Below are 11,559 nucleotides of genomic sequence, written 5' to 3'. Positions count from 1 at the left end.
TTGAGGAAACTTAAGAAAATTATAGAAGAGAAAAGTAAAAAACAAAATCCCAAAATCCCAACAAAAATAAGAAGAAATGCATATCTGAATTAGTCTTGTCGAATAAACTTAAAAATAGATTTGTTGAAAAAGAATAAAATTTATGAAATAGAAAACAATTAAGTGATAGAGATGGAGAAAAAACGATTGAATGATGAACAATTCATGAAGAAGAGCTAAGAAAAATGAAAAGATTGTGTTAAATGAAAAATCTTTATAGAAATTAGAATGAAAATTATAAAAAAAAAAGATTAAAATAAGGATAAATGAGAAAAAAGATAATTTCTAACCTTTAGGAGAAATCATGTCATCAATCTTGGTTTTTCCTTTGTGAGAATATTTTTAAGAACATAATCAATTGTTTCTTGATAGCAATTTATGTCAAACTATATCAAGAGGAAGAGATTGAGAAATAAAGAGATAAAGAGATAAAAAGTTGGAGAAGGTAAATCAATTGCAATAATAAATAAAATAAATGTCTATTAAGAAGAAGTTGAATAGTCTAGGGGGTTAAACTTATCTTGAATGCTTATTAAAAAGTTGAATAATTTGGGAGGTTAAACTTAGTTGGATGCAAAATTACTAAATGATCTCATCTATTATGAAATATACAATTTGCTTGTAGGGGCATAATAGTCTTTAACTTAATTAGTATTTTAAAAAACAAAAAAAGGAGAAAAAAGATAAATAAGCTCCTAACTTTTAGAAGAGGCCACATCATACATAGTGGTTTCTTCTTTAATATATATATATATATATATATATATAGATTTAAAACAGGCTGCATAATAAACATAGATGAACATTATTGAATAAGAGTAATTTTGGACAAGATCGGGAAGATTTCTTCACATTGATTATGAATTCTAAACATCTACACTTTCTCTTATGAGCACATGCTTTATCAAATTTGGTTTACTATGAAAGTTATCTTAAATGGTACCTAGTTCACTAATGAACAATGTTCAACTTGTGTTTATGAGCACATAAATGGAAACTCGGTTCACCTACGAACACATTAGTTCTATTGTTCTGGAACACATAGCCTTATAAACACATTTGTAATTAGTTTCATGGGTATGAACACAGACTCAGGGCCTGTCCTTTTCTCATATCCTGGACGAGAAGGTACAAATAATGCTCCCACTATTTAAAAAACTACAAATGAAACATATTATTTTTTTAAAGGGTTCGGAACCTAATCAAACTAGGCATCTCATACCTGAGCCAACTTTTGTTATTGTTATTGAATGATAATTTATTTTTTGTAATGCATATCTTATGATTATATAATATCATAATGTAATATCAAGTCACTACTAGAAAACAAGGTATCAGCGACGAAAATCAGCGAGAGATCAGCGAGGAAAAGGCCAAAAACAGATTCCCTTACTTCCTCGTTGATCTGTCGCTGAAAGTATCCTTCGTTGATCTGTCACTAAAAGTTCCCTTGCTGATCTGTCGCTGAAAGTTCTCTCGCTGATCTATCGCTAAATCAGTTCTCTCGCTAGTCCGTCACTGAAAGTATCCCTCGTTGATTCGTTGTTGATCCGTCGCTGAATCAGTTCTCTCGCTGGTCTGTCACTGAAAGTATCCCTTGTTGATTCGTTGTTGATCCGTCGCTGAATCAGTTCTCTCGCTGATCCGTCACTGAAAGTATCCCTCGTTGATTCGTTGTTGATCCGTCACTGATAGCATTACCTATGAGCCTTTGACCGACGGAGTATCAACGACAGATCAGGGACGGAAAACCCTTTTAGAGAGGGATTTGCAAGGGAATTTTCCCTCGTTGATACTCTTCATTTTTGTAGTGAGTTAAATTGTTCTTTTAAAAACTTGCATATAATGATAGTTGTGCTCAAACTAATTGTATATGACCATATAAAGATGTTTAATTTGTCTTAAAACTTAGGAAAACTTAATATTATGTGTGTATCATATTTTTAAATATCTAAACATCCTTGAGTAGCGAGTGTTATGTAGTTTAAGCAACCATATATAGCGTTAGGCACCAAACCACATTATGAGTGACAACAAAATTGGAATTACGAGATTCAACATAGAATCAAAAAATATAATACAAAATAAAAAATAATCTTCGAGAATCATATTTATGACTATGGAAATCACAAAAAAAAATTAGTTGAAATCGTATAGTAACCTAAATTATTTCATACATGGTTTGATTTTATAAAATATAACAAAAGATATTTGTGGTTCCGAGTTGAAGTTGGTTAGTGGTCTAAATTGTTTTAAGTAGAGTTTGATCATATTAATTTACTGCATAAAAAATGTTTGGGAAAAAGAATAATAAACTTACGAATATTATCACATGATTTTCAAAACAAAAATACATAAAAAGTATTAATTGTTGAATATAATTAATCTTATTTCAGATAAATAAATGTTTCCATGAAACAAGACAAAAGTCGAAAAAAAGAAATGTAAGGAAGAAAAACATGAATCGGCGAAAAAACTAATAAAATTCAAATAAGAAGAAAAAAATATCAAAATATATTAATAGCTTAGTGGTAAGGAAGTGTGTATTCTTGAGGTTTTAGAATTCAAGTCTTATAGTCGCCACTTTGAATTTTTTTTATTAATAATAATATTACTGGGCCTAAATTGATACCCCTTGGGCTTTGATGTCTTGGGTTGTCGCCCGGCTCGCCCACCCTTTGGGCCACCCCTGCATAGGTTAACTTTTTCATAAGTATGAACACTTGTGAACATATAGTTTTATTGTTATGGAACACTTATGATGACAAGGTTCACATAGATTCACTTACATAAGTAATGTACAACGTGTAGTAATGAACAACGTTCGTAAATGAGCAATGTACAATGTTTACTAAGAATCTTGAAAACAACCATATTTCTTAATTTGCATACATAATCTTCTTCAATCGGCTAAAATAAAGCTCACAAGCCTAAAATCATGGAATCAATCTATTATGTAATAGTCAATTAAAAGTCATTCAAATAAGGACAAAACAAAAAATTACATACAACTTGTGAATCAACCATGTAACCATGTCTACAATTGGTGGTCAATAAAGGTTTGTATGGTTAACACCATTTTTTGGTCAACAAAAGGTACTTCCTATACATATGTGTGTGTAGTATTGGGTTCTAATTAGAATGAAAGTTATAATGAGAATGTCAAGAAGGGATCTCCACCTTTGAATTAATCTTAATTGAAGATTAACACTAATGAGATGTACCAAGATGCATTGGATCAATTCCCATGATAAAATGGGATGGGAGTGAGATTAAAAGTGATCATGAGTACAAATCCCTCCTTATGCTTCTACATTAACCCTTATTCTCACATGATCTTTTGTCTACATAGGGGGCTTTTCATTTACAAACTAACCAATGCTAACAAACCATACAAACAAATCTTAGTCGTCCATCTAGTCTAATAAATATTTAATTCCATTTTGTTTCCTAATGTTAAGTAATGATCATAATGAATGAAACTTATCGTCTTTCATATGTATCTCAATCATAATTAATGGATCATGATAATTGTCCATAAATATCTATATTGTTTTCTAATATAAGCATTGATTATGGTTTGTATAGTTTGTTAGAATTTGATGATTTATAAGAAATGTCATACACACACACACACACACACATATATATACATACATACATACATACATACATACATACATACATACATACATATATAGTTGGTTCAAACTAGGCATGAAAATAAGACCCTCCCTATTGGGGAACCTGATGTACCTGTTCCGAAAGGGCGGGGGATTCCCAGTAAAACTGGGGACCGGATGGGGACAGGAATTCCCAAAGTTAAAAATCGGGGACTAGGACGGGTAGCGTGATCCCTAACCGGCCCAGTCCACGCATATTATATATGTATTATTTAATATATTATTTATAAAGAATTGGATTTAGTAAGAGTATTTTGACTTTTCTTCGTATATACAATTTTTTTTAACTTGTTTTACTTTTTTGTTAGAGAAAAAACATAGAGGACATAAAGCATTTGATCAAACCATTATATATGATGTTGTGATTTTGTTAACATATGAATATTTGATACTCTATAAAAACAAAATTTGGAAATATATATATATATATGAGATTTGAACATAAACCATTCTGGATCGAGTGTGTTATTTAACACATTCGATTTAAAATACCTCATATAAACAGGAAAAAATCATCGATTCCCTATTGGGGACGAGAATAAAGAGGTGATCATATTCCCTGGTGTGAACGGGATGGGGATTAGGGCCCGCCCCATTTCCTCACCTAGTTCAAACAAGAAGATGGTCAAAATAAGATAGCATCAGAACGGTCAAATCATATGTAATCACATACAATGACAGAATACGATTAGCGCAAGAGTGTGCAGGAGAACAAGGTAGCCCATAATCATGTATAATTTCAATATAGAATCACATATGATTTAGGAAGGAGCTTCAAATAAGAGTACGGTCAAAGTAAAAGAACACAAGAACTTTATATCACATGTGATTTTAACCTAACCTGAATCACACATGGTTTTATGCCCAAAATTATATGTGATGTAAACATTCTTGTGTATCTTATTGACTATATTCTTGTCTTAACCCAACTCTATATATAAACTATCTAAAATTAACCAAAAGACTTTTGACCTAGTGGTATGTGAGTCATTGGCTTCTTAGGAGGTCAGGGGTTCAAACCTCTCACCAAAGGTGTGAATGGTATGCGAATTTATTTGTTCTATTTGCCGTATATAAATATTATATACTTAAAAAAAACCTATCTAAAATTATCACATCTTATTACATTCAAATTTTCATAAGCAAGAACTTAATGTGATTCAAACATATATAAAACAAAGAAGATGAATCGACCAAGCAAGGACCGAGGTCCTTACACAACAAAGAACTACGACCAACAATGTACAACCTTTACTGGCTTATGTACAAGTCGTTAAAGCAACATCGCCCACCATCACCACAAGTACAAAATATATATGCATCAAGCAAATTCACATAAAACAAACAAAATCCCGTCAAATACGATCGAAATCAAATAAAATACGATCGATATGCATCGGGTTTTCTGTAACGGAACCAATCTTTGAAACAACAATGTATTGGTAAACGCTAATCATTCACAAAAAGAAACAGCAAACGAAATGCGAAAAACAGACGCTTCTTTAATTACATCGTTACCTGGTGAACTAAAACAGTTCCAGATAAATAACCTCTCGGAAAGTTTTCATGAAAACCTCGGTTTCGGCGTTGGGGAAGTGTGTTGATGTTGATGTTGATGTTGATGATGTGGACCGAGCTTTTGAATCCAATGACGAAGCCCCTTTTTATGATCTAAACAAGTCGGGTGCTGTAAAAGATTCAAGTTTCCATCACGAGCGATCAAAGATTCAAACTCCTCTAACACCTTCACCACCTGCCAGAATTCCGGCCTCTTATCCGGCTGTGAAGACCAGCATTGCTCGATCAAAGCTCTCATTGCCGGAGGACAGTTAGCAGGAATAGATGGGCGTAGATTCTGCAAAAAGACCAAAACCAATTTGTTTGACCCAAAACGTGCGAAACTTATGGTCAAAAATAGAGCAACAATAAGACACTATAACAAAATCGGCTTTGTAGGACGCCAAATATCCTAAAACTGATTCAGACGATTTTATAAGACCAAACAAAAGATACGCAGTTATTTCAAAAAATGTGTTATAAAAACAAGTGTCATGTGTACACGAGACATTGTAAAGCCGATTTTGTTGCAGTGAACAGCGCAAGAAGATCTGAAAGAAGGAATGATACCTTATGGACGACAGCAAATGCGGCTTGAATCGGAGTCATATCGTTATACGGGATAGTCCCGGCTATCATCTCCCATAAAATGAGTCCAAACCCATATACATCAACCTTCCGGCCGTAGGACTTTCTTTTGATCATCTCGGGTGCCATCCAACGGTACGTTCCTGGGTCATCTGCCAAAAAATCGCAATATGCCTCTTCACAACCTATCCCAAAATCCGCAATTTTCAGCTGGGAATTTTCGTTTATTAGTATATTTTCCGGCTTAAGATCCCGATGAATAACGCCCTGTGAATGAATGTACTCCATTCCACGAGCAATGTCTAAAGCCATCTTAATTAGTTTTCCGTATGGAAGATACTCCTTTTCTTTCCCGGTGTTATCCTCGAGTTTATGCAGGTATGCCCTCAACGAACCCTCGGAAAGATACTCGGTGATGATACAGAAAACCGGTGGTTGTCGACATGCAGCCACAAACTACCGCCACAAAAAGATAATGGAAACGATTCAAATATTTGATGATAAACTTATAACGAGTGTATGTATTTATTACGATATATGTAGAAAGTTCATTTACGAACCCGTAAACACTTTAAAACCAGAACCAACTATTCATAAATTATTCTTCGCTGTATATATACCTAAATGTTCTCACAATTCTCAAAATATTTATGATTCTTACCTTATATATAACACAAAGATGCAGATGATTAAAGAGAGAAACTTTAATGACATTTTGACGATGAATATTACTATTCATCATCAACATCATGCATTTTTATTATTCATTATGAATATCTATCACGATATTCAATGAATAGTTGGTTCTCCAAATATTTACGGTTCTCGAATAAGCCTGTTAGATGATTCGTGAGACAAAAAACGAACAGGAGAAGGAAAGATATGAACCTTGATGACATTTTGATGGTGAAGCCGAGACAAAAGATTAACCTCTCGGATGAATTGGTTCTCGAGTCGAACTCCTAATTCTTCATGTTCATCATCATCGGGCACCCTAATAATCTTCACGGCAACCGCTTCTTCGTTATAGATTCCATGGTAAAGTTGGCTATGAGCACCATGAGCAAATCTATGGCCAAGAAACAGCTTCGAAAGATCAACCATAACATCATCAACCGTTTCGACCGAAATAACCTTCCCACCACCATGATCAAACAGCTTCGACCACGAATAATCCCTTTTCATCTTTCGCTTATCTTGAATTTTCAACGAATTAAAGTGTCGAAGAGGGCTAGTACCATTCGGGGGCGACCTCAAATCAACGGCCGTCATGTTTCTTTGAATCATTCGTTTCCCCTTAACCCCTTTCTCGGTTTCGACTCTTTGAGGATGCGGAGTCGAAAATCTCTTCGTGTCGGATCGTGCTTCCTTAAAGGTATCGGGAACCGAGGTTTTGGGAGGCGGGGTTACCGTTCTATACTTGTTTGTAACCGGATTCGTTTGGATTTTCGGGCTTCGAAGAACCGGTGTAGGTTCTAGAAAGGATTTCGGGGGTCGAGTTTTGACACCAGCGATTGGATTGGGTTGAATATCGGATAGGAATGAGGCTAATCTTGCAGAATCTAACCTATGGCAAACTGTATGAGAGAATTTTGTTCTTCTGATCCAAGAATTAGCCTCGCCCTCCATCTTTTAACCTCTAAAATCAACTAACTACTAGGAATTTGTGGGTTTAGATTCGATCAAGAACAAGATTTTACGATTCCATAGATTCAAACAAACCCCAAATCAGAACCATCCATATTTACACAAGAGCTGTCCCAAGAAATCTTGAAAATTGAAAGCTTTTTCAAGAATACAATCAAAAAAGCAGAGCGGATTGTACCTTTTGAGCTACAGATCTTAATGGATGAAATCAAGGCATCATATATGCAATAAAACCTGGATCTTCTTCACCAGAAGCAGAGACCTTTGGGTTTTCAAAAGTCAAACACCACCTTCATTCAAAGCCTGAAACATCCCACAAACTATTAAATATACAAACAATTCGATCGAATAATAAAATACAAGGGATTGAGCATTAAAATTAAAAAAGAAAATCAAGAAACAGTCATGATTGGAAGAGATGGAGACAATTATTTGCCCCCAAAACACTAAATAATTTACAAAAACAGCATCTAAAACTATCAAATCAAAATCTTACCAAAAGGGTACAGAATTTGATGTCCTCCAAAGAATCTGTAACCTAAAAATTAAATCAAATCAAAACCCTCTTCTGCTCTCACCAAGAAAGAATCTTTTTCCAGGGTGGGAGATAAGAGAGAGAAAATTCAAGAACATAAGCAAGATTTTTTTGGGGGGTTCTTATTCGAATGTGAATGCAAATGAGAGGGGAAGAAGAGGAACCCACAGAAAAGGGTTGATTTTTTGAATATAAAAAGGAAAATAAAAGAAAAAAGAAGAGGTGGTGGTGGTGGTATATTATACGGATCTTTGTGCGATGGTAAGTAGTGAGTTGATGATGATTCGGTGGACCCGGCGGTAGGCGGTGAACGACGGTGGTCGTGGTGGTGATGATGACGGTGGTGGTGGGTGGGACCTCCCTTGGTTATGGTTTTATACAAAGTCAAGAAAAGGAAACAATCAAAGAGATGGAAAAACTATATTAAAAGCAAATAAAGAGAATATATATACATACACAATTAATATATATATATATATAGAGAGAGAGAGAGAGAGAGAGAATGCTAGCGTCACCATCACAGAATTAGGGTACGGAACAACAAAAGAAAGCCAAAAGGAAAAGCCATTCTTTTGTTCTTTCTTGGCAATTCAACCCCTTCAACTTTACAAAAATGACCGAATATGCCTCAAATTACATTGAATTTATGCTTATGCCACTCAAACTAGGAAGGTATTTGGAGCGTTTTCTTTTATATTGCATATCAACGATCAAACGAAAAAAACTATTGCCATATGAATGTATTTTTCCTGGCATAAAAGAATTGTTGAGGTTTAACGATGTAAGAAATGAGTTATTTTCGATCTGGAATTTGGTTTTGTAGTGTTATTAATAAAGAGAGTAACGTGAAGTTATTAATGGTTTGCATGTTGAGACCACGGGTTTATCTAACTCAGACTTATGATGAATGGATTAAGAAAAGGATTGACAACAAGGGTCGGTTTTTAAACTTTAACTCAATGATAAATTAATGAGCTTTTTGAGCTTTACATCTCGAGAATACATAACTTGCGTGAGTTTAGCATTGTAACACATTTAAAAGCTACCATTTGGTTAGCTGACGTATTTACAAATTATCAAAAGCCAGCCAATTTACATGATATCTGAAGAATGGCAAATTAAATGCAACCCTTGTAGCTTGTTGAGATGATTCGAAGAATCAATTGGAATTTTGTAATGGATTTTTACTTGTTTTATATTTAATATGATTATATATGAGACTAACTATTTATATCAATGTATATTTTTTAGACTTTAACGATATTTGTTGAGGGTTAATTTGTTAATTGTTTCAAGACGAAAATCTTCTTTAAAAAAGTATCATCCATTGAATGGGAGTCGCATAGAATCATCAAGTGGAAATACACCAACAATTGATTAGTTTTATGTAACGTATCTTTTTATTAATGGCTTAAAATATTGAATTTATATTTAATCTATCGAGTCTATAATTAATTTTTATTTTATATCACAATGACTCATGAATCCATTCAATACCCAAAAACATGTATGTCTGTATGCAAGGTTCACCTAAAATGAAAAGTTGGGTGATCGATTTGTTGGGTTGGGTTGGGTTCCGGTGAGAATGAAAGTTATGGTGTGAAAAAATCATCACCCTTAGATCAATCATGATTAAAGATAACCACTAGATCAATTATCTTTTAAAGAGCGATTCATAGTTTATTTTGGTATTGAAAGTGATCAATTCTTCAAATCTCTTCTTATACTTCTTACCTTAACTCCTATTCTCACACGATTCTTCGTCTTAATTTTGTTAGTTTCATATGTTCAGGGACCTCTTTGGTCTCTATGTAGATAGTATAGGGGCGGAATATGAAACTTCAATTTTCGTGGCGTGTGTGGGTGTGGGATCAAATACGGTAAAATGATACGGTACGCACGGAGATTATTGTGTGTGTACGTGTGTTACGTGTTGTATGGTGGGAAGAGGACACCAATGTGCAACATGGATGTTATGGTGGGGGTGAAAGTACATGATAAGTGAATTAATTATCCAATAATTAAAGACTAAACTAATTTAATTATATGGAGATGTTTGGAAATTAAGCAACAAGTCTTTTTAATCTTAATTTTTGGTTTCTATGGGTTTTTTTTTATATAATTGAATTTTTTCCATATATGTTGGATGTGCATGTGCATATAACATATCAGTTTTATTTAGGGTTTATTAATTATTTATTAATGATCAGATTAATATGAATTGAATTTGTGGAATATTTGGATAAACAAATTGACTATATTTGACATGTGTACAAATAGTTATTATATATATTATATAGATGGGCGTTTAAATGAAAACTGTTCTCCTTTATGTAAACCGTACAAACCACCTTCATCTGTCGATTTTATTATTTAATCTTATGAAATTTTTTCATTAAATTGTTTAATCTTGTGAAATTGTTTCATATAATACTTTTTTTGATTAAGTTGTTTCATATATGGTTATGAAATTGTTTCATATAATATTTAATAAAATTTTAATGAAATCGTTTCATGTATTTCTCTAAAATTAAAATAATGAATATGATAATATCTATGATTAACACCCTCCACAATAATATTGATTAATCAACATCTCATAATTACAAAAAAAAAATGAACAAAATGAAAAATTATAATTGGTTGAATGAAGTTTGCACGGTTTTGTATAAATTGAGTGGTTTGCATTTGATCGCTCCCCATGTCAAATATGCGTGTTTGGATCTTGTAAGTTTGTGATATTTAAAATCGGATTTTTTTGGTTTATGAATTTGATGTACGAAAATTATGTGTTTTTATGGATTAATTATTTTAATATATAGAGATAATGATTATTAAACATAATCTAGAAGAACACTGGAATGAAGGAGTACGCAAAAGAGAACCAGATACTCATGTATGATAATATACTGAACCAAAAAAAAATATTCTGAGAGTCATATTCCTCCTTTTCTTCTACGAATATGATTCCTAATTTTCCGTATATGAAATAAAAGAGCTTAAATGACTTGAACGTACAAAGAGGTTGACCCGTATTATCGGAACTGACACCATTATTTAAAATAGTCAGCATCGTTTAAAGAAGTAGAAACTGCGTTAAATGAAGTCAAATTGTCAATTATTTTAGGAAAATAAAATAAGCAAATTAAGTAGGCTATTCAAACACAATAAGACATTAGAGCATCTTTAACAACATAATCTCAAAAATGAAGAATACTAAATATTTACTAGAAGGGTACCCGCATAATACAGCGAAATACATCTTGATTTTAATATTTTGTTTTATTATCTGTCTCCATCGATGTTGTAATACGGTTTTATGTGGTTTTGAGAAAACAATCATGTTTTTATTTTTGAATAAAATATACATTGTAAGATATCATAAAAATTTGAAAAAATATATTGAAATTAGTATCAAATTAATTATTTAAAAGTTCTCGTTCTTTTGTTTAATTTGTTTTAATTATAATTTAATTTAAGGTTAATAACGAAAAAATTTATTTTTGATTG

The 11,559-nt window shown here is 32.8% G+C and overlaps 1 protein-coding gene across 2 annotated transcripts; it reads right to left on the bottom strand.

Annotated features, from left to right (window-relative positions):
• Positions 1-5,020: 5,020 nt before the first annotated feature.
• LOC112523120 (serine/threonine-protein kinase HT1) lies at positions 5,021-8,397 on the bottom strand. Of its 2 annotated transcripts, XM_025132578.1 has the most exons (4): positions 8,011-8,397; positions 6,756-7,817; positions 5,850-6,323; positions 5,287-5,577 (listed from the first exon to the last, which is right to left on the bottom strand). In XM_025132578.1, exons 2-4 carry the CDS (start codon positions 7,494-7,496, stop codon positions 5,287-5,289), a joined length of 1,506 nt encoding a protein of 501 aa, XP_024988346.1. In that variant the 5' UTR covers positions 7,497-7,817; positions 8,011-8,397. The 2 variants fall into 2 exon arrangements, with proteins under 2 accessions (XP_024988345.1, XP_024988346.1); XM_025132577.1 differs by lacking the exon at positions 8,011-8,397 and having other exon boundaries at positions 5,021-5,577; positions 6,756-7,496.
• Between the last annotated feature and the right edge of the window lie 3,162 nt (positions 8,398-11,559).

This window comes from Cynara cardunculus, assembly GCF_001531365.2.
Source record: "Cynara cardunculus var. scolymus isolate 2C chromosome LG 12, CcrdV1, whole genome shotgun sequence".
Taxonomy (NCBI): Eukaryota; Viridiplantae; Streptophyta; class Magnoliopsida; order Asterales; family Asteraceae; genus Cynara; species Cynara cardunculus.
This window is presented reverse-complemented; position numbering and strand designations above follow the sequence as displayed.